At 39.7% G+C, this 23791-nt stretch overlaps 1 protein-coding gene across 1 annotated transcript in view; it reads left to right on the top strand.

The window, feature by feature from the left end:
- DNAAF11 (dynein axonemal assembly factor 11) overlaps positions 1 to 23791 on the top strand; it is an 83893-nt gene that overhangs the window by 36362 nt on the left and 23740 nt on the right. Inside the window, exons 9-10 of the mRNA XM_064267672.1 lie at positions 1530 to 1599; positions 3787 to 3877. Coding sequence (XP_064123742.1) covers positions 1530 to 1599; positions 3787 to 3877 — 161 coding nt within the window. The remainder of the gene's footprint in view (positions 1 to 1529; positions 1600 to 3786; positions 3878 to 23791) is intronic.

Raw genomic sequence — 23791 nt, 5'->3', positions numbered from 1 at the left:
TGCTATGATGCCGAACAGGTTTCAGCAGAGCTTCTAGACTAAGATAGGCTAGGAAGAAAGGCCTGGCAATCCACCTCCCAAAATCGGCCAGTGAAAACACTGTAGATCACAATGGTCTGATCTGCAACCAATCATGGGGATGGCTCAGGACTGAGCAGCATTATGTTCCGTTGTGCGTGGGGTCACCACGAGTTGGAGCAAACTTGATGGCAGCCAACAACAACATCTTATTTGGATCACTCAGTAACCCTGGGAGGTAGGAGGGAGTGTTATCCTGGAATTACCCAAGAGCAGGTAGATTTTTAGAGGGTGAGTCTTAGCAAAGTAAACGCAGTGAGAGGAGGAGCCAGACATGAATCCCCAGGCCTCACTCAAGTTTGGTCCCTTCCTCCTCACACCGAGCTGCCTCTCACCTGCCTCTTGTCACTTTTTGTGCCCACCTGTCGAGATCATCTGCCTCCAAAGAACAGCCAGCTCTCTTCTAGCTGACCGCCTGTCCTCATCCCTCCAGCTCCCCAAGCTGCCCTTTCTGGTGGTTTCAACTAAAGACTTTCTGTCTCTTCCTTCTAAGTCTATCCGTGTTCCAGCCTTCTTTCTGAAGTCTAAGTGAATGTGAAACCCTTTCTCTTTTCAATTTCTTTGGCCACATATGTTCAGTCCTCAAACGGAAAATTTACTCATCCCCACGTATGTAACTTTCTAAGGGCTGGTGATCTTTTTACTGTCTGTGTTGTAAAATCCTTCTATCCCCGTGGCTTTGTCAGAACTAACTATGCTAAAGTTCCTTGTCAGCTGTATTGGCACAAAGACGTACACAGGAAAGTTAAATTCACTCATTCACTTATGCTTATCCATTCTGCCTTGATTCAAGACATATCTATAGACTATCTACTCTGTGCCAGGTACTGGGAGACCGCAGCTGGCATACTCTAAATACAGTCACTGCTCTCATGGCGCCACTGCGCCACCAGGGCTCCTTATTGGTTCCTGAGTCAAGGAGAATCATTCCCACCTGAGGAGGAGGTCACTGCCCCAGTGACTGGAAGGCTTCACTTATTCAGCAGGATGTAAAGGCCTCCAGGAGAGAAGTTAGGAGAGCAGCTGCCTGGGGTTGAGAGCAGCTCAGGAAGCGGGAGCTGGTGGCTGCAGGCCCCAGGCTCAGCGGATTCAGCATTCCTGGCTATTCAAGCCTAGGGACTTAAAATAAAATATTCATGAGAAGAAAAAATGTGGCAAGCTGTTTTTTGCAAGCCTCTGGTGTTTCAGGCCTTAGATATTTTTGGGTTGGGGCAATCAATGCCAAATGTAATCATGGGTCTAAAAATGAAATTGCTGATATATTGGATTTCCTTTGGTCTGGGGATTAACTTAAGACTGCCTTTTTTCTTCTTTTTTTTAAGACCTGCTTAGCATAGTAATTTTAAACGAGCTTCATTTAGAATGGTCTAGTGCATGCGAATCTGTATTAGCGCTGTTGTAAACATAGTGTCTTGGAGAATTATAAGATTCTGGTATGTTTTATCCTGAAGGTATATGGATACCTCTTTAATTGACGTTGATGTGCAGACAACTTACGTGCGAGTAACGGTCAAAGGAAAGGTAAGTCTATCTCTGGAGCCTATTACAATCTCAGAAGCTAAGGCCTGAGTTAAGCTAGGTTGCCTCAAACTTTTTTTTAAAGTATTATCAAAACAGAAAAAAGGACCCTGTCAGTGAGCTATTTTTTAGGTGCTTAGCTTTTACCACCAGGCAAAACTTGATCTGGTTGGAGGTCAGGAAAGGTGTGTGTCAGGTCTGTATCCTTTCACCATATTTATTCAATCCCTATGCTGAGCAAATAATCTGAAAAGCCAGACTATATGAAGAAGAACGTGGCATCAGGGTTGGAATAAGACTCATTAACGACTTGCAATATGCAGATGACACAACTTTTCTTGCTGAAAGTGAAGAGGACTTGAAGCTCTTACTGTTGAAGGTCAAAGACTATAGCCTTCAGTATGGATTACACCTCAACATGAAGGAAACAAAAATCCTCACAACTGGACCGATAAGCAGCATCATGGTAAATGGAGAAGATTGGAGTTGTCAAGGATTTTATTTTACTTGGATTCACAATCAATGCCCGTGGAAGCAGCAGTCAGGAAATCAAACGACATATTGCCTTGGGCAAATCTGCTGCAAAAGACCACTTTAAAGTGTTAAAAAGCAACAATGTCACTTTGAGGACTCAGGTGTGTCTGACTCAAGCCAGAGTATTTTCAGTCATCTCACATGCATGTGAAAGCTGGACAGTGAATAAGGAAGACCGAAGAAGAATTGGTGCCTTTGACTTATGTTGTTGATGTATGTCACGAATTGAATTGTGTCCCCCAAAGATATCTGTCGTCTTGGCTAGGTCATGATTCCCAGTGTTGTATGATTATCTACCATTTTGTCATCTGATATGATTTCCCTATGGGTTGTAAATCCTATCACTATGATATAATGAGATGGATTAGTGGCAGTTATATTGATGAGGTCTACAAGATTAGATAGCGTCTTAAGCCAATCTCTTTTGAGATACAAAAGAGAGAAGCGAGCAGAGAGACAGGGGACATCATAACACCAAGAAAGCAGTGCTGGGAGCAGAGCGCATCCTTTGGACCTGAGGTTCCTGCGCCGAGATGCTCCCAGACCAAGGGAAGAGGGATACATCACAAGGACCTTCCTCCAGAGCCTACAGAGAGAGAAAGCCTTCCCCTGGAGCGGCACCCTGAGTTTGGATTTCTAGTTTACTGGACTATGAGAGAATAAACTTCTCTTTGTTAAAGGTATTCATTTGTGGTATTTTTGTTATAGTAGCACTAGATGACTAAGACAGCAAAGAATATTGACTATACCGTGGGCTGCCAGAAAAATGAACAAATCTGTCTTGGAGGAAGGACAGGCAGAATGCTCCTTAGAAGCTAAGATGGTGAGACTTTGTCTCACATACTTTGGACATGTTATCAGGAGGAACCAGTCCCTGGAGAAGGAATTCATGCTTGGTAAAGTAGAGCATCAGCGGAAAGAGGAAGACCCTCAATGAGATGGATTGACACAGTGGCTACAACAATGGGCTCAAACATAGCAACTACTGTGAGGATGGCATAGGATGGAGGGTATTTCATTGTGTTGTACTTGGGGTCACTATGAGTCAGAACCAACTCAAGGGTACCTGGCAACAAAACCACACCACAGGAATGGCTGCCGATTATTGTGTAGCTTGATAAAATTAATATTTTTAATACCTACATCTACTGCATTTGTACTTTTTTTTTTTAAAACTGATAAAGTGATTATGTATGTGGTAACTTCTGCCTAAAGGGAAATAGTGTACCATTCTAAAATATCAATGATTTCATTGACAGCCACTATAATTTTATCACTTTTGAAATAACATTTTTTTTTCTGATACTGAGCATTTATATAAGTTAGTTTGAAGACTTCTGAAATGGAAGTATGTTAATGTTGTATGACAAGAAGTTTTATCTGTAAATTGCTTTTCAGCCACGTTAACATAAATGGAACAATGCGCATTTCACTGTTTGTTGTTAATGACCGCTTTTTAGACTCGTAGGTAAAATAGTTCATTCATGTTGAGCATAGCCTATGTGTTGTTATTCTTTTCCCCTAAGAAGTTTCAGCACATTTTTAAATCAAATGGTAGATCCTGAATTTCTAATGAAAATATCTCTTGAGCTAACCGTCTCATATAATATGCACTCACTTCAGCTTATATCGCCCATTTATCTTCAGCCATTTCAGCTTGTACTTCCTGCAGAAGTTAAGCCCGATAGCAGCTCGGCTCGAAGATCTCAGACGACCGGGCATTTAGTCGTCTGCATGCCCAAGGTAGGTGATGCCGTTTGGATCCATTTCAAGTCTGGATATGTTCCTTCCTCAAAGAACTCGAGCAGCACAGGCTATGTTGACCTCTGGTCAAGGCTCTTATCCCTTTGATGATCCAGTTATTTTCTGCTTTGAATTTTTTGTTGATACCGTGTGCTGAATTAATGGAAGCATGCTGAATCCTTGAGTATGTCTGATTTTTTAGTAGGTGGTGTGTATATTTTTTCTTGCCCTCTCCCACAAGCCTACCCTAAATGTTTGGCGGTACATATGAAGTACCACTAATTCTACCCCAGAATCCCTGCTGGGGTCTATTGGCACATATATGTAACAAACAAAAATCTTCAAAATTTCTTTTTCTACCAGCAATTCAGATGTCTCATACAATACCCTGTAAGAACAGTCATTTGTGGCACACACCCAATTCTTCAGTTTTAAACAGTCATAAAGGTCCCTGCCTTGCGTCAGCATGCACTGTCAGTGGTCCAGCAGCTTCCCAATAAACCTCAGAGGCTGAAAAATTTCATGGTCACTATATGTACTGCCCGACACAAAAGGGTTAAAGTTGAGAGAGCCAGAAAATCTATTCACACCTCACAATTCAGGTAGGAGAGCATAGCCCTGAGACTGGAAGGTAGGTGGGGCCTGAGGTGGCTCCTCCTTCCATCTCTTCACCTGTGAGCCTTGCCCTTCCTTCTCTCTGAGTCCCTGCAGCCTCCTCCTAGCTAAGGGTGGGCATCAAGACAGGTAAATCAGAGGGTTCTTCCATACTGGGGCAGGTATCATCAAGTATGTCTATTACATGGCGGTCAATGCTTTCAGTACAAATAACTTTGAGAGGAGATATAGTGGGCCTTGAATCCCCAAAAAAAAAAAAACACCTTAATTCTAAATACTCATTTTACAAGTGTTGTGACTTTGGGAAATTATTTAGCCTTTCTAGCCTGTATTTTGTAATAACATTATTAAGGGAGATTTAATAAAAAGCCCGCTGCTGTCCAGTCAATTATAACTCATAGCAATTCTATAGGACAGAGTAGAACTGCCCCATAGGGTTTTCAAGGAGCGGCTGGTGGATTTGAATTGCTGACCTTTTGGTTAGCAGTCATAACTCTTAACTACTATGCCAGCAAGTCTCCCTTAAGAGAGATAATGCACATAAAATTCATAGCATAATAGCACTCAATGAATATTAACTAGTATTATTTCTATTACATGGACCAGATATTATTTTAACTAAAAAAAAAAAAACAAAAAAGACTTTTTTTTTTTTGGTATATGTATACTTTTGAGAGGAGCCCTGGTAGCACAGTGGCTAAGTACTTGGCTGCTAACTGAAAGGCTGATGATTCAAACCCACCAGTCACTGCACGCGAGAAAGATGTGGTATGCTTCTGTAAAGATTATGGCCTTGGAAACCCTATGGGGCAGTTCTACCCTGTCTTATAGGGTTACTGTGAGTTGGAATTGACTCAACAATGGGTTAATTTTTTATGGGTGTACTTTTGAAATGACAGGGCATCAATTAGATTCAGTTCAGCTCAGCAAGCACTCATTGAGTGCCCGCAGTGCCAGCTGCTAACATAAAGATGAGTAAGAAACTTCTGGTCTTTAACATGGTCACAGTCCAGTAGGGGAGACAGGATTATAAATAGCATTTTACGGTTGAGTGCTGAAGGAGTCAGCAAAGGAGATTAAGAAGAGACAGCCTGTGAGTTAAGAAGAAAAATGAAAAAGTGTGTAGTATCAGGGAAACCTAGAGGATAAACTATTTCAAGAAGAAGAAGAGAGATTGAGTAAATTGAGAATACAGATGTGACTGTTGGATTTGACAAAATGGAGGCCATTGGTAAAAGTCATTTCAGTGGGACAGTGGAAATGGAACCCCATTTGGAGAGAGTGGATCATAGAATCAGAGATATGGAGGAGGAGAGAGTAATTTCACATACCACTTCTGAGAAATTTTTCTTTGAATGGGAACAAAGAAATGGAATAGTTCCCTTGGAAGGGAATAAGGGATCGAAGGAGGGTTTTTGAAGAAGGAGGTGATGATATAGCTTGAAGAAGCATTAGGGAAATAAAATAACAGCCTTATTGGAGGTTGAGTCGGAGAAGGAAAAGGGAGGAGCAAAATCGTAGTGTTTATATCTTCTAAAGACTGGTAGTATTGCCTCAGCTGACTTTGAGACCCTGTAACTTTCATCTCTGAGCTGACTATCCAAGACAGGAGTTTTTCAGAAGCCTTAATGTAACAGAAAATACAGAGAGAATTGTTGAAGATTCATTGGCAGAAAACTTCCCTGATATTGTGAAAGATGAGAAGATATCTATCCAAGATGCCCATCGAACTCCACGTAAGGCAGATGTTAAAAGAAAGTCACCAAGACATATAATCAAATTTGCCAAAACCAAAGATAAAGAGAGAATTTTAAGAGCAGCTAGGGATAAACGAAAAGTCACCTACAAAGGAGAGACAGTAAGAATAAGCTTGGACTACTTGGCAGAAACCATGCAGGCAAGAAGGCAATGGGATGACTTATATAAAGCATTGAAGGAAAAAAATTACCAGCCAAGAATCATATATCCAGCAAAACTGTCTCTCAGATAGAAGGCAAAATTAGTACATATCCAGATAAACAGAAGTTTAGGGAATTCATAAAAAACAAACCAAAACTGCAAGAAATACTAAAGGGAGTTGTCTGGTTAGAAAATCAATAATATCAGATATTAACCCAAGACTAGAACGCAGGACAGAGCAACCAGATGTCAACCCAGATAGGGAAATCACAAAAATAAATCAAGATAAAAAAATGCTCAAAACAGAAACAGCGATGTCATTATGTAAAAGAAGACAACGTTAAAAGAATAAAGAGGGACTAAGAAATGTAGTCATATATCTTTCATATGGAGAGGAAGACAAGGCAATATAAAGAAATAAAAGTTAGGTTTAAACTGAGAAAAATAGGGGTAAATATTAAGGTAACCACAAAGGAGACTAACAATCCTATTTATCAAAATAAAATACAAGAAAAAAATAGAGACTCAGCAGAAACAAAACCAACAACAACGAGTAAGAGGAAAAGACTATATTAAGATAAACTACTCAGCACAAAAAATTAAATGGGAGAACGAAACTGTCAACAACACACAAAAAAAGACATCAAAATGACAGCACTAACCTCATATCTATTCATAATTACACTGAATGTCAAAGGACTAAATGCACCAATAAAGAGACAGAGAGTGGCAGAATGGATTAAAAAACATCCATCTATATGCTGCCTACAAGAGACACACCTTAGACTTAGAGACACAAACTAAAACTCAACCAAAACCAAACCAAACCGAGTGCCATCGAGTCGATTCCGACTCATAGCGACCCTGTAGGATAGGGTAGACCTGCCCCATAGAGCTTCCAAGGAGCACCTGGCAGATTCGAACTGCCAACCCTTTGGTTAGCAGCTGTAGCACTTAACCACTATACCACCAGGGTTTCCACTAAAACTCAAAGGATGGAAAAAATATATATCAAACAAACAACAATCAAAAAAGAGCAGGAGTGTTAATATTAATTTCTGACAAAATAGACTTTAAAGTTAAATCCACCACAAAGGATAAGGAAGGACACTATATAATGATAAAAGGGACAATATACCAGGAGGATATAACCATATTAAATATTTATGCACCCAGTGATGGGGCTGCAAGATACATAAAACAAACTCTAACAGCATTGAGAAGTGTGATGGACAGCTCCACAATTATAGTAGGAGACTTTAACACACCACTTCCGGTGAAGGATAGAACACCCAGAAAGAAGCTCAATAAAGACACAGATCTAGATGCCATAATCAACCAACTTGACCTCATAGACATATGCAGAACGCTCCAGCCAAGTATTCTTTCTTTCCTAGTGCACACGGAACATTGTCTAGAATAGACTACATATTAGGTCATAAAGCAAGCCTTAGCAGAATCCAAAACATCGAAATATTACAAAGCGCCTTCTCTGACCATAAGGCTATAAAAGTAGAAATCAATAACAGAAAAAGTAGGGAAAAGTAATCAAATACTTGGAAACTGAACAATACCCTGCTCCAAAAAGACTGGGTTATAGAAGACGTTAAGGATGGAATAAAGAAATTCATAGAATCCAATGAGAATGAAAACACTTCCTATCAGAACCTTTGGGACACAGATAAAGCAGGGCTCAGAGGTCAGTTTGTATCAATAAATGCACACATCCAAAAAGAAGGGCTGAAATCAAAGAATTATCCCTACAACTTGAACAAATAGAGCAACAAAAGAAACCCTCAGGCACCAGAAGAAAACAAATAATAAAAATTAGAGCAGAATTAAATGAAATAGAGAACAGAAAAATAATTGAAAGAGCTAGCAAGACCAAAAGCTGGTTCTTTGAAAAAATTAACAAAATTGATAAACCATTGGTCAAACTGACAAGAGAAGAACAGGAGAGGAAGCAAATAACCTGAATAATAAATGAGATGGGCGATGTCACAACAGACCCAACTGAAAGTAAAAGAATCATATCAGATTACTGTGAAAAATTGGACTTTAACAAATTTGAAAACCTAGAAGAAATGAATTCCTAGAAACACACTACCTACCTAAACTAACACAAACAGAGGTAGAACAACTAAATGGACCCATAACAAAAGACGAGATTGAAAAGGTAATCAAAAAATGCCCAAGAAAAAAAAAAACCCGGCCCAGACTGCTTCACTGCAGAGTTTTACCAAACTTTCAGAGAAGAGTTAACACTGCTACTACTAAAGGTATTTCAGAGCATAGAAAAGGACAGAATACTCCCAAACTCATTCTATGAAGCCAACATATCCCTGATACCAAAACTAGGTAAAGACACCACAAAAAAAGAAAATGGCAGACCTATATCCCTCATGAACTTAGACAAAAAAAATCCTCAACAAAATCCTAGCCAATAGAATTCAACAACATATCAAAAAAATAACTCACCAGGACCAAATGGGATTCATACGAGGTATGCAGGGATGGTTCAACATTAGAAAAACAATTAATGTAATCCACCACATAAATAAAACAAAAGACAAGAAACACAGGATCTTATCAACTGATGCAGAAAAGACATTTGACAAAGTTTAACACCCATTTATGATAAAAACTCTCAGCAACATAGGAATAGAAGGAAAATTCCTCAACATAATAAAAGCCAACGGCCAACATCATCCTAAATGGAGGCAGTCTGAAAGCAATGCCCTTAAGACTGGGAACCAGACAAGGATGCCCTTTATCACCAATCTTATTCACCATTGTGCTGGAGGTCCTAGCCAAAGCAATTAGGCTAGATAAATAAAGTGCATCTAGATTGGTAGGGAAGAAGTAAAAGTATCTCTGTTTGCAGATGACATGATCTTATACACAGAAAACCCTAAAGAATCCTCAGAAAACTATTGAAACTAATAGAAGAGTTCAGCAGAATATCAGGATACAAGATAAACATACAAAAATCAGTTGGTTTCTTCTACACCACCAAAAAGAACATTGGAGAGGAAATCAGCAAATCAATACCATTCACAGTAGCTCCCAAGAAGATAAAATACTTAGGAATGATTCTTACCAGAGATGTAAAAGATGTATACAAAGAAAACTACAAGACTTTAGAAGCCTTAACAGACTTAACGTAGATAGGTGACAACTCTGAAAAACTTAAGGAAGTTGAACTTAAAATCAATGTGTCCATATGCAATATCTGGATTCCTCATTACAGGGTATGTGATGAGTTAGGATGTTTCCTTCTGCAAGCTGCAGTACACCCAAATAAAACTGGTGTTAGCCACGAAGAAATGCTTTATCTTTTATAACAAGATACCAGATGCTAGGGAGCGTGCAGGGCAGGGTGGGGTCCGGGCTTTGTCCTCTGTTCTCAGCTCTGCCTCTCCAATGTGTTAGGCTTATCCTCAAGACTGGCTTCCTTCCTCAAGATGAGCACCAACAGCAAGTGGGGCGACATGCTTTCTTGCTCTTGCCTTGAACGAGATAGAAGGAGGGAGAATCAGAGCAGGAGACATGGAGAGCCTCTGCTGTTACCATGGAATACAGCTCCTTTGAGTTGATTAGGGCAGTTTAGCTCAAGGGGCCATCAAGCCTTGGTGAGCCTAACTACGGAGGACTGAACCAATCTCTGGCTAAGACGGATGGTATTGCTTTGATTGGTTTCGATTAATCAGACCCCATCCCTTGAGCTGGGGGCAGGGTCAGGCTTGCCCACATCCCTTAGGTTTCAGAGGGCAGTCAAAACAGGGTTCTGCTGATAGGAAGAAAAGAATGAGAGCGAGAATGTTTGCCATAAAGGGTATAAACTTGATCACCAATAAGATTTCTGTAATGAATTAATAATGCTTCATTTTCCCATAGTCGGTTTTGCAACAGATTGATCACAGGTAATCAATTATTTCTTGCAAGCACACCTACATATTTTAACTCTGAGGCAATAAAACAGCAAATACTACTTGTTGTCAAGCAACAAGCGGAGCTCTGGTGGTGCAGTGGTTAAGCACTTGGCTGCAAACCGAAAGGTCAGTGGTTTGAGACCACTAGCCGCTCCACGGGAAGAAGATATGACAGTCTGCTTCCATCAAGCTTACAGCCTTGGAAACCCGACGGGGCAGTTCTACTCTGTCTTATTGGGTCACTGTGAATTGGAATCGACATAACAGCAATTTTTTTTTTTTTTTCTGGTCAAGCAATAAAATAGCAAGTACAACTGTAAGAACCGTATTATCCTTGGTGAATATAACAAATTAAGGAAATGCTTCTATGCTAATCAGAATATCCTATAGGGAAATCAAAGAGACAATTATCTCAGTTCTTTGATACCGATATTTGTATGATACTCAGGTCAGCAGCCTTTTGGGGAAACTTCCACCCTAGCGCTGCTATTTCCAGAAGGAAATAGAGACTTAGGATTCGTGTATCTTTTTCAGGGTGCAAGGCCATTGATCAGAGAGCCTCTGCTGTCACTGTTTATGAATCTTTTGAATAAATAAAACATTCTCTTTCCATTATCTTTTTATATCAGTCTAATTTTTTCATGTTTTAAACACATGAAAAGTATTAAAAAAAATAGCTTGCTAGGGAAAAAGCATTTTGGAAGACTTGGCTGAAGATGAGATAATTTACACAGAAGGACTTAAAATAGTTTTATTTTTTCTCAGTAATAAACAAAGAATAATATTTTTCCTTGACATCTGTGTAAGTTTTAAGATATTCGAGTGCTATATTACAGTAGTATTGAAGTATAACTTTGAGTCATCATGACAGCATCTAACAACAACAAGCAAAAATAACCTTTGGAAAATAATTTTTCCCTAACATTTGTTGTTTTTATTCATGAGTAGTTATTTGTAAGGTCTGTAAAGGTCAAAGAATAAAAAACTTTTCTTAAAATCGTTAAAAGTTTGGAAGCAACTTCACTTATATTTACCATTCAAAATATGTATTGTTGAGAATTAACGGCTTCCTAATTCCTATTTATTGAAACATTTGAAGTACTGAAGTTTAATCCCTCAACGGCACTGGGTCTGGGTAGACTTACCAACTCGCTGTGGAATTGTGTAGGTCTAGCCTGCATTAACACTTGTTGTTGTGAGCTGCCATTAACTTGACCCTGACTCGTGGACATTCCATGCACAAGAGAGTAAAATGCCGCCATGTCCTGTACCATCTTCATGACCGTAGCCCTATACTGGACAATATTCTGTTGTGATCCATAGGGTTCTCACTGACTAATTTCTAGAATAGATTGCCAGGTCTTTTTACCCGGTCTGTCGTAGTCTGGAAGCCCTGCTGAAAACTTTCCACCACGGCCGCCCTGCTGGTATTTGAAATACCAGTGGCTTCCAGCATCACAGCTACACGTAAGCCACCACAGTCCAACAAACTGACAGACAAGCGGTAAGCACTCTCCTCAGTGAGGCATATTCTTGGCCTTTGTGTAACTTACTGTATGTAAGAGTCAGGTAGACATTTAGGAACCATTTTAATTCGTTTGTAGAATAGTGTTGTCACTATGTTAAGTGATAACTTTTAGTACTTCCTTAAATACTTTATGTAGTCCTTAGGAGTTTATACTATTTGTACACCTTAAAGCTATTAAAAGAATATAAGATTCAATGTTTAGTAATTCCTTCTTTGTGATAGTACTTGTAAAGAATACTGTGAAAAACTGACCTATTTGATTGGGTGTGGTGATTATATCAAGTTTATTTGTAGAAATCCAGTGATGAACTGGTACGTATTTTCTAAGAACACAACATTTGTAGTTAAATCCTCAAATGTTAAGGCATTTCTTATTAGACCCATGACTGAGCATTTTTTTCATAGATGTCAAAGTGGTACTTTCCTCTCTTCTTATCCTTATGTGAGTTTGTATCTGTACAGACTGGATGCTGTATGACAGAGAGGCTTCCTCAATTGCTTTAACTCTGTTCCCTGTCATATGGGTCACGGCTAAATCTTCTGTTGCTCACCTGCCAGTGGGTGCTGCTTGGGGTGCGAAGCTTCTAGATCAGTTCCATGAGCCAGGAGGTTTCACTTAGTGCTAGTCCTGCAAAGTTGGATGTTTCCGACATCCACCTCCAAGTTTATGATATGATACGCAATGGTCACAGTCCCTGGCACAGTCCCCTTTCTCCATACCTACTGTTTGTAGCTTAACTTATGCATACCCCATCTCCCAGGATACGCCTCCCGCCGTGCCTCCTCCACCATGATTTCAGGGGTGATGTCTTGGTTGGTAGCACGTGAAGAGGTGCCCTGGCTCTCTCAGAAAGGTAGCTTCAGCCAGTAGGGGGTCAACTGCCCAGGTGATAGAGGAGGAGGAAACGTCATGCTGTGTTTCAAGAGGTTTGTCTCCAACCTGCTCCTCTGGTTAGTAGAGTTCTTTCTTCAGTTCTGGCCCTGTGTTACTCTTTCACCTTACCTTTCGAGGGTGTGTGAAAAGACACTCAATCTCCAGTGCCTGTGGTCTTTTACTGCATTAGATGTGTCCGGTCGAGAAACAGACCAATGGGTATCCTCTACCAACCAGGAAACTCGCTCCTTTTCCTTGGAGACAAAAAAACAAAAACAAAAATCCGTTGCCGCCGAGTCAGTTCTGAGTCGTAGTGACCCTACAAGACAGAGTAGATTGCCCCATAGGGTTTTCAAGAAATGGCCCGTGGCTTTAAACTGCTTATCTTTTCTTTAGCAGCCAAGCTCCTAACCACTGTGCCACCAGGGCTCTCTTCTTTAGAGAAGAGCTGGTAATTCTTTTTCAACAGAGTAGACAGAATGATCATTTAAACATATTTATAAATCAAACTAAGCTTACCTTTCCTATTTCACCCAGAAGTAAGGCAAAGTCAGCTGATAACCTGCCCCCATCTTCTCTGACCTCATCTACTGTCACTGTACCCCCTGCTCATCCCAGTCACACTGCCTCCCTCACTCATCCCAGCCACACTGCCTCCCTCGCTCATCCCAGTCACACTGCCGCCCTCGCTCATCCCAGTCACACGCCTCCCTCGCTCATCCCAGTCACACTGCCTCCCTTGCTCCATCACAAAGGTGAATTCAGAGGCTGGGGAGAGAGACAGTCCAGAGAAGGGGCCCGGGAACCAGACAAACTGGGTTGAATCCTATTATTTCCACTCAGATGCTGTGTAACCTTGGGCAAGTAATTCATATCTCAGATTCCTTGTTTGGAAAATATTATTAATAAAGATTCTAGTCTTAAAGGGTTGTTTTGAGGATTATGTAAGTTCATTACGTAAAACAATTAGGACAACAGTTGGGACATAATATATACTTCATTACATTTTGCAAATAATGGCCCATGTAAATAACGTGCCCACACATATAACTTGCAGTATAGAGCACTTATGAAAATAGCGTGGGGGGTTGCGGAGTTGGCAAATGAGAGTATAATGTGTATGTTATTTGTGTAACAATATGATAATGTTATTAATAGTGGTTAATATTATTAATGTGAATTATATTGTATTATTATTGACTTTATCTTATAGCTTATGGGAATGAATTGATATATTTACGTTATGAAAACTGTATATCCAATCAGTGACATCACTAGGGTTGGTGTCACCCAGTGGGGTAACTCATGGTGTCACGCCCCCCCATGGACCTCCTCCCATGCCAGACCATACAGAATCCTTAGTAATTTTTTTATACTAACATTGCTCGTAAGTCGCAATTCCCGTATATCACTGAATGTAATGGCAATAGCAGTGACATAAACAACTAGGAAAATTAAAACTCCACCTTTAAATTACAATATCCTACGCACAGCCTCAATATATTTACATTTACGTAGTTTCATGTCATTGAAGAGAATGTTCTGTATGAAAACAATAGAATCCAAAGTGAAAACACTTAAGAACTACATCAAAATATGTTCATTTTAGGGTTACACTTTACGGTTACATGAGATGCTTTAATGGATTAGGTTTGTGTCTTAGTCACCTAGTGCTGCTATAACAGAAATACCACAGGTGGATGGCTTTAACAAAGAAATTTACTCTCTCACAGACTAGGAAGCTAGGAGTCCAAATTCAGGGTGCCAGCTCCAGGGGAAGGCATTGTCTCTGTTGGTTCTGGGGGAAGGTCCTTGTCATCAGTCTTCCCCTAATGAGTAGCTTCTCAGCGCAGGGACCCTGAGTCCAAAGGATTTGCTATTCTCCTGGCTCTTGTTTCTTGGTGGTATGAATTCCCCCTGTCTCTCTGCTTGCTTCTCTTTTATATCTCAAAAGAGATTGACTTAAAACATAACCTAATCTTGTAGATTTAGTCCTGCCTCATTAACATAACTGCCACTAATCCTGCCTCATTAATATCATAGAGGTAGATTTACAAAACACAGGAAAATCTCATCAGATGACAAAATGGTGAACACAATACTGGAAATCTTGGAGTTTTGGGGGGACACAATTCCTAACAGTTTGCATAATCAATAATGGCCCAAATGTAGAAGTTGTAGACAAATGCATATGGAATATATATTCCTAAATGAAATAATACCATAAAAATAAATGGGAACAAATACACAAGTACCTCAGCACTTAGTGAACATCTCGACTAAATCAGAACTTTCCTTTCCTGGCTTTCAAAGCTGTGAACTTGTGAATGACTTCATCGAAACCAATGCCTTTCACCAGCTCATTTTATTGTGTCACTATTTTTTTAAACCATAATTCAAACTTAAACCCTGAAAATTTCATTAAAGTCAGATATGTATTTGTAAAACAGTGATTTTTTAAAGAAATTAAAAGACTAAAATTTTTGAAAAAACCGAGTTTAAGTTATATTTCTAAACATATATCAGGAAACATAGCATTTCCCCCATTTCATGTTTTAAACTGCCAATTTCTGTATTTAGTTATGAAAGTTATATAATCAATAATTATTATACATGTCAGTTTATTTATCAGTTTTAATCATAGAATAATGTGTGATAAATGTAATTGTAAATTGCCTAGATGTAATATTTCTTAGATTAGATGGATGGTAACAACATAATTGTTTTATAAAATCTTTCTACATTTAGTTACAACTTTATTGATTATAACATTATTAGTAATAGAACAGAAGACTTTGATTTTCCTCCTTTTCCTTTAATTACTACTTTAATCTCAAAAAAGCTATTGCTATAGGCTCACAAATACTAATTACCGTGATATTGTAACTAAAACATCAGAAAATTTGAGAAAAACACCAGCAGCTACAAAAATAACGGTGCATGCTTGTAGGGGGTGTGTGTATGTGGCGGGGGCAGGGAGACGGGTTGCAGACAAAACCAGATGATTCGATGCATCATTGTGATTGGGTAATAATGACAGCTCTGACCAGAGGGCATTAGACGGCTCAAAAAGTAAATTAGCATAGAATTTTAGCCTTGTAGGTATATTGATACATGTAAATTGGGCTTACAAAAAACATTTTTGTTGTAACTAACTACAGGGATCTTTTTATAAATATCTGCTGAAACACTGCACAGAAATTTTATAGACAGTCATTTTGGTGTTCCCCCCTCTGACAGTGTCACCTGGTGTGGTCCACACCCCCCACCCTCCCCTAGTGACACCATTGTATCCAATAATGTATATCTTCCCATTTTTAAAAAAAAAAATTTTTATGTCCCTCAGCGGTTTTCTGGTAGTGTTCTCCCTATAGCTTTTCTCAAGTTTATTACAGATATCATATATGTTTATTTAGTTCTTATTTGGAGTGGAATTATTTCTCATCACATTTTCTAAGAATTTATGCTTGGCTTGCAGGCTAAGCTATCTGTATATAAGCAATCTTATCAGCATAGGTTGGGAATATGTGGCATATGATCTCACCACACTCCAACATAACAAGATTTCATTGAAATTTTGCATTCACTAAGAGGCTTGCTCACTTGCATCAAGTCATTAAATTAAACTCCCATCAAGAGTTTCAGCTGACAAGTCACAGGAGCACTCCAAGAATATGCTTCATTATTTCCTTTGGGTGTTATTTTAGAATAATTAACTGAGATTAAGGAAGTTGCCATCTGAATTGAACAGCAAAATACATTTACAACTTCAGTTGGTGAACATCTTGTTTGAGTCTGCTTGTACTAAGCACAGGCAGAAGAACTGCAAGAGGTGAGGGTCATATATGAAGGTCAATAAAACAGACCATAATTCTAAACATCACAGTCTTTTCATGCTCTCTTTTCCTCATTAGTTGGATGTCTGTTTTCCAATACTTTCTCTCTACTCAAACATACTTGTAGTGTACCCAACATAATCTCACTTTTATTCTCTATCGATTTTAAGTGGGTTCATAGTACCACCTGGTCCATTTGATAGGTTTCCCTTTTTATTCACTCTTTCACTATTACGGAACATTATTTCACGTCCTCTACTCTTTCTTAAAATTTCCAACAAAGAAAATATAGAAGCATCAAAAGATAATTTCCCCATACTCCAACCATCATATCTCCCAACCTGTTGTTGTTATCGTTGGGTGCTGTGGAGTTGCTGCTGACTCATAGTGAGTCTGCATGCAACAGAACAAAACACTGCCTGGTCCTGCACCATCCTCACAATCGTTGTTATGTTTGAGCCCATTGTTGCAGCCACTGTGTTAATCTATCTTGTTGAGGGTCTTCCTCCTTTGCTTACCCTCTACTTTACCAAGCATGATGTCCTTCTCCAGAAACTGGTCCCTCCTGCTAACATGTCCAAAGTACACGAGATGAAGTCTTGCCATCCTTGCTTCTAATGAGCATTCTGGTTGTACTTCTTCCAAGACAGATTTGTTCATTCTTCTGGCAGTCTGTGGTATATTCAATATTCTTTGCCAACATTATAATTCAAAGGCGTTAATTCTTCTTCGGTCTTCCTTATTCCTTGTCCAGCTTGCACATGCATATGAGGCAACTGAAATACCATGGCTTGGGTCAGGTGTACCTTAGTCCTTAAAAGTGATCTTTGCTTTTCAACACTTTAAAGAGGTCTTTTGTAACTGATTTGCCCAATACAATGCATCTTTTGATTTCTAGGCTGCTGCTGCCATGGGTGTTTATTGTGGATCCAAGTAAAATGAAATCCCTGACAACTTTAATCTTTTCTCTGTTTATCATAATGTTGCTTATTGATCCAGTTGTGAGGATTTTTGTTTTCTTTATGTTAAGGTCTAATCTTACTGAAGACTGTGGTCTTTGGTCTTCATCAATAAGTGCTTCAAGTCCTCTTCACTTTAAGCAAGCAAGGTCGTGTCATCTGCATATTACAGGTTGTTAATGAGTCTTCCTCCAATCCTGATGCCCCATTCTTCTCATTTAGTCCAGCTTCTCGATTTACTCAGCATACAGATTGAATAAATATGGCGAAAGGATACAACTCTGATGCATAATTTTCTTGACTTTAAACCATGCAGCAGCATCCCCTTGTTCTGTTTGAATGACTGCCTCTTGGTCTAAGTACAGGTTCCTCATTACCACAATTAAGTGTTCTGGAATTCCCATTCTTCTCAATGTGATCCATAATTTGTTATGATCTACACAGCCGAATGCCTTTGCAGAGTCAATAAAACACAGGTCAACATCTTTCTGGTATTCTCTGCTTTCAGCCAGGATCCATCTGTCATTAGCAGTGATAGCCCTTGATCCACGTCCTCTTCTGAATCTGGCTTGAATTTCTGTCAATTCCCTGTCCATGTACTGCTGCAACTGCTTTTGAATGATTTTCAGCAAAATTTTACTTCTGTGTGATATTAATGATATTGTTTGATAATTTCAGCATTCTGTTGGATCTCCTTTCTTTGGATTGGGCACAAATATGAATCTCTTCTAGTCAGTTGTCCAGGTAGCAGTTTTCCAAATTTCTTGGCATAGATGAGTGAACATTTCCAGTGCTGCATCCATTTGTTGAACATCTCAATTGGCTTTCCGTCAATTCCTGGAGCATTATTTTTCACCAATGCCTTTAGTGCAGCTTGGACCTCTTCCAACCTCTACCAACCTACCTTGTTTATATTCACCTTAGCTGGCCTTCCTTCTTGAATGAATCCTGTGATCTATCCAAACCCTCCACTTCTGCATTGGATCCAATTTAACTTGCCTTTGCAAAATGATTTTTTTTTTTTTCTGTAGCAGTACTCTTTTTTCTTTATTGCTTCATTGAATTTCCCTTCCTTGGATCCTATATTAGAAAACATGCTGACACATTTTTCCTCTTAAAAAAGGAACAAAACAAAAGCATCCCACTGCATTTTATTGCTCTGATCCTCTTTATAGCAAAACTCCTAAGTAAAGAGTCGCACAGAGCCATCTTCTCTCATAATCTCTAAAATCAACTACTATCAGGCATTTGTTTCCTCCCTAACCTACTCAACTGAAACATCTCTTGTTGAGGACTGGTATGATCTCCACATTACTAAATCAAGTGCTCAGCCCTCATCCTCTTCTTTGACCTGTCGGCATGTTTTCACACCATGAATCACTCCCTCCATTTTAAAACACTTTTCCCTTGGTTTTAGTTATGCCACTTACTCTTGGTTCTCGTCCTCTGTCACTGGATGCTTCTTCCTTGGTTATTTCACATTTCCAGGCCTCTAAAAATTGGTATGTCCAATCACTCAATTCTGTGACGCCTTCTGTTGCTTCTCTATTTATACTCATCCCCTAATTATCTCATTTTAACTCATGGCTTTAAATACCATCTCTAGAGCTCTGTCTTCTGCTAATTGCCAACTAAGTGATTAAGAACAACAGTCACACTGAGTAGAACTAGAAAGCTGGACTACACATTTAATGAACACTTTAATAGCATCAATGTCTAACAAGATAGTGGGCAGTTTCAGCCATAATATTCAAGAGAGGACAAAGTTCCAGATAAATTAGTAAATCATCACAGTCACTTTCACCTTCGTGGGCATTTTCTGATCCAGAGGGGGTGCCTGGGAGCATGAACCACACAGGGCTTCGAAGAAAAAAGTCAATGTCCAAAGCCTTCCAAATACGGGGGCTCTCATAAACCACCCTGACTTTGGAATGTGACTCTAAAGGATTGTACCTTAGGATTAATGTGAACCAGAGGAAACCAGTCCTCAGAAGGCCTTGCAGCCTGTCTTCACAGTATCTAAATGGCCCCAAAACTGGGCCTTGAAGTTGAATGAAGGTAGTCCCAGACAAGTAGTGTCCACAGATGCCTGGCAAAACCCAGTGAAAATCCTCTCCAGAAGTTAACATTATCCATGGACTCAGATTATTTATGAATATATTTTTCAAATAAATATCCAGCACACAGTCAAAGATAACTAGGCACACAAGGGAACATGAGTAGGATCCGGTAAAAACTCAGTTGGTGTTTTGGAATTTGGTGTGTGAGGTTGCCGTTCTTCCTCTTTGAGAGGGATCCTGGAGAGTCTCAAAGTTATTTTTATATATTGGATTTGAGACACAGACTATAAAACACTGTCTTAATTTGGTAGGATAACCCTACCAAAGGGGTCATGGAGCTGGACTATTCATACACCAACTCCTAAGAATCTTATGTTGATGGCTGCTCCCAGCTGTGGGGGTTGGTGGTATTGATTTCTCAGAATTTCTGACCTGTGACTGATACAGGCCGAGCAGTCCTCCAAGCCTCCAGGAAAAAAAGCTCTACCCACAGAGATGCAGGTACTGGCAATTCAAAGTCTGCTGGAGGACACTGAAGGGTCGAAGGGGTTTGTTGGGGCATTGTTAATGTCTGCTACAAACACTGATGCTTGCTATGTTAGGAGACAAAAATCCAAGCTGGAAAATGTTTTGTAAGAAACGAGAAACTATAAAAGTGACCTAGCAGTCTTGAAAAGGAGCCAAGTAGAAAATTCTAGAACTGAAATATAATAAATGTTTAAACTTAACGAATAGATTTAACAGCAGATCAGACATAGCTAAAGGGAACACCAGTAAACTGGAAGATAGGTTAGGGGATTCTGACCAGAATGAAGAAGAGAGAAACAAAACCTTAACAAAGAGGCTAAAAAACATGCAGAATACAGTGAGAAGGTCTAGCATATGGAGAAAAAAAGGGAGAATAGGCAGTGGCAATATTTAAAGAGATAATAGATTCGTATTTAGGATTTGCACATATGTACCCATTGCACAGACTGAAAATGTATTACACACCTGCTATGTGTGAAACACTATGCTTTATGTTTAAGGAATAGGAAAATGAATTAGGCTTTGCCCCTGTCCTGAAGGATTTTACCACATATCCAAAGATATGACATATCCACAATACCAATTATTTATTTAGCAAAAGCTTTTTATTCACTGTGCTTTATATAATTCAATCCTTGGCAATAACCCTGTGAAAGAGGGATGTTTATTATCTGTATCTTTTCAACGAAGAAAAGGTTTGGTGAGGCTATATAATTTTTCCAATGTCACAAGTTAATAAATGAATGATGTTATGTCATAGAAAAAGCACTAGATTGGGGGTCATAATTTCTCTTCGGCCAGAACCCTCTAATAAATGTGCGATACTAGGTAAGCCACTTGAGTCTCTTACTCTTGTCCTCATAACGGTTAGTAATAAAGAGTATCAAAATAGCTACCATATATTGAACATTTACCCAGTGCCACATACTGTGCTGAATGCTTTGAACCTCCTATGAAATAGGTGTGATTATTATACCAACTTTACAGAAAGAGAAATTAAAGCCTGATACTGCCTTAAGCCAGAAGACATATACCCAAATGAACATAACTGATGCTTCGTGATTTCACTATGGCAAAATTACTTTTGGAGTATTAGTAGTTTCATATAGTACATATGTTCACCTTCAAAATTTTGTTTCCAATATTTCTACTATAAAACAAAGGAGTGATTTAGGAGATTATATATTTATCAGGACTGGGTGGATTACCCAGTAAACAAGGTAAACACAGGCTTACTTGTGCTGACTTACAAATCTGTAGTGACCAATTTCACAGGAAACACCCTGGTGAAACCCGTGTGAAATTGGTCCCTATAGATTAGCAAGTAAATACAAGTAACTCCGTGCTTACCTTGCTTACTGGGTAATCCACCCCTGCCAGGGATTGTAAATTTAAAAGAGGCTTTGGTTCTATAGGAAGGCGCTATGGGGTTGGGAGGGAGACAGATTCCAGCCATACTTAGAAGTAGAATATTTGATGTGGTGAAAAATGTGAAATTGTTCACTACAGACGATCTGGTTCGCAAGGTGCTTACCTTGCCTGTTGGACAATCCACCCCTGTATAATCTGAATTCTGTCAGTCTTCATTTATTTTTGAGGTTCTTTTCCCCATTTGCTGAGTTGCTCAGGATAAAAATTAGATAAAATAAAATTTATCTTTTCTTCCATGATTTTTGGTACCACTTTGATTCAAAAATAACTATAGAGTTCCTTGGCTGTAGTGCTAACAGAGGGTCAAGGAAACCCCTCATTTGCAAGTAATTGTTTTCTTAAAGATTATAGAGAGGTCTCTTCAAAACCACAGTCTTCCTCTTCCCTGGCTTCCTTCTTGACCAGGTGAGTTGACTTTTCCCTTTGATGGATTTCCATGAAGCTAAATAAACAAACATCAGTTAAATAAGATTACTTTCAACTAAATACCAAACCAAAAAAACCCAAACCCACTGCCGTCGAGTCGATTCTGACTCATAGTGACCCTATAGGACATAGTAGAACTGCCCCCACAGAGTTTCCAAGGAGTTCCTGGTGGATTTGAACTGCTGACCTCTTGGTTAGCAGCTGTAGTACTTAACCACCATGCCACCAGGATTTCCATCAACTAAATACACGCTTGTCAAAATAGAAATATAATGGATGCCAGATGAAGGTCAGGGCTCAGTTTCTCAAAAGGTTGTTCAGATCTCACCAGGAACTCCCTGCACAGCTGACCTTGATCCAAGAAAGGAATCAACTTTGGAGGGTACTGGGAGTTCACTGTCTTGCCTTGCAGGCAGTGCTCCTAGGCAAACCAAGCAGGGGGATGCCCCGTGAGGGACCTCTTAGGAATGGGCAGGGCTCGGTGGGCTCTGGAGAACAGCCATATGTTGAAGTAGATCCATCATTTGCATCTTATTTTCTTTTTAATTCCATTCTATTTAATTCCATTCTTGAGTTTGTATAAAATCTTTATAAGAAAATTAAAGAGGATGTGATCTGAGTCCCTGGGTGATGCAAACAGTTAAGCACTCAACTACTAGCTGAAAGGTTGGCAGTTCAAACCCACCCAGAGGCTCCTCAGAGTATAAACCTGGCAGCCTGATTCTGCAAGGTCATGGCCTTGAAAATCCTGTGGAGCAGTTCTATTCTGCACACATGGGATCTCCATGAGTCAGAATCCACTTGAGAGCAGCTGATAACAACATGCTCATAGAAGGAAGTGCAATAAGAACAGACCCTTGGTAGTTCTTCCATCGTGAATCTCTGTGGTGGGGATTAATTTACAAAAAGAGGAGGGGATCTGAGGCTAGATCTCTGCTGCTAAAGCAGTGACCCAGTCTCCCAGTGCAGTGACTCCACATGCTGTTTGTGTGGCTCAGCTTCATAGCTTCTGCACAACTGCAAGGCTGCTCTTAAAATGGGCTCTGCCCCTCGCTTACTTACTGGCCAGTTGGGGTGGGTGATGGGTCATTTTTCTAATTACTAGCCAATGAGGAGGAAAGGTAAGGTCAAGCAGTAATTCAAGACAGCTGGGAGTCCCATGTTGTTGTGTGCCATTAAGTTGATTCCAACTCACAGAGACCCTATAGGACAGAGTAGGACTGCCCCACAGGGTTTCCAAGGCTGTAGTATTTATGGGAGCAGACTGCCACATCTTTCTCCCATGGAGTGGCTGGTGGGTTCGAACCTCTGACCTTTCAGTTAGCAGCTGAGTGTTTTAACCTCACAGTTCAGCTAATGATAATTCGTTGAGAATGAGACTTTTAAAGAGCTCCAGTTTTTTGTTTGGAGTGTAATTTCTTTTCTTTTTTTTTTTTTTATTAACTTTTATTGAGCTTCAAGTGAACGTTTACAAATCAAGTCAGACTGTCACATATAAGTTTATATACACCTTACTCCATGCTCCCACTTGCTCTCCCCCAATGAGTCAGCCCTTCCAGTCTCTCCTTTCGTGACAATTTTGCCAGCTTCCAACTCTCTCTATCCTCCCATCCCCCCTCCAGACAGGAAATGCCAACACAATCTCAAGTGACCACTTGATATAATCAGCTCACTCTTCATCAGCATCTCTCACCTACCCACTGTCCAGTCCCTTTCATGTCTGATGAGTTGTCTTCGGGGATGGTTCCTGTCCTGTGCCAACAGAAGGTTTGGGGACCATGACCACCAGGATTCCTCTAGTCTCAGTCAGACCATTAAGTATGGTCTTTT

The sequence above is a fragment of the Loxodonta africana genome, chromosome 14 (assembly GCF_030014295.1).
Source record: "Loxodonta africana isolate mLoxAfr1 chromosome 14, mLoxAfr1.hap2, whole genome shotgun sequence".
NCBI lineage: Eukaryota > Metazoa > Chordata > Mammalia > Proboscidea > Elephantidae > Loxodonta > Loxodonta africana.
Note: the sequence above shows the minus strand (reverse complement) of the source record. Positions and strands in the feature narration are given on the sequence as shown.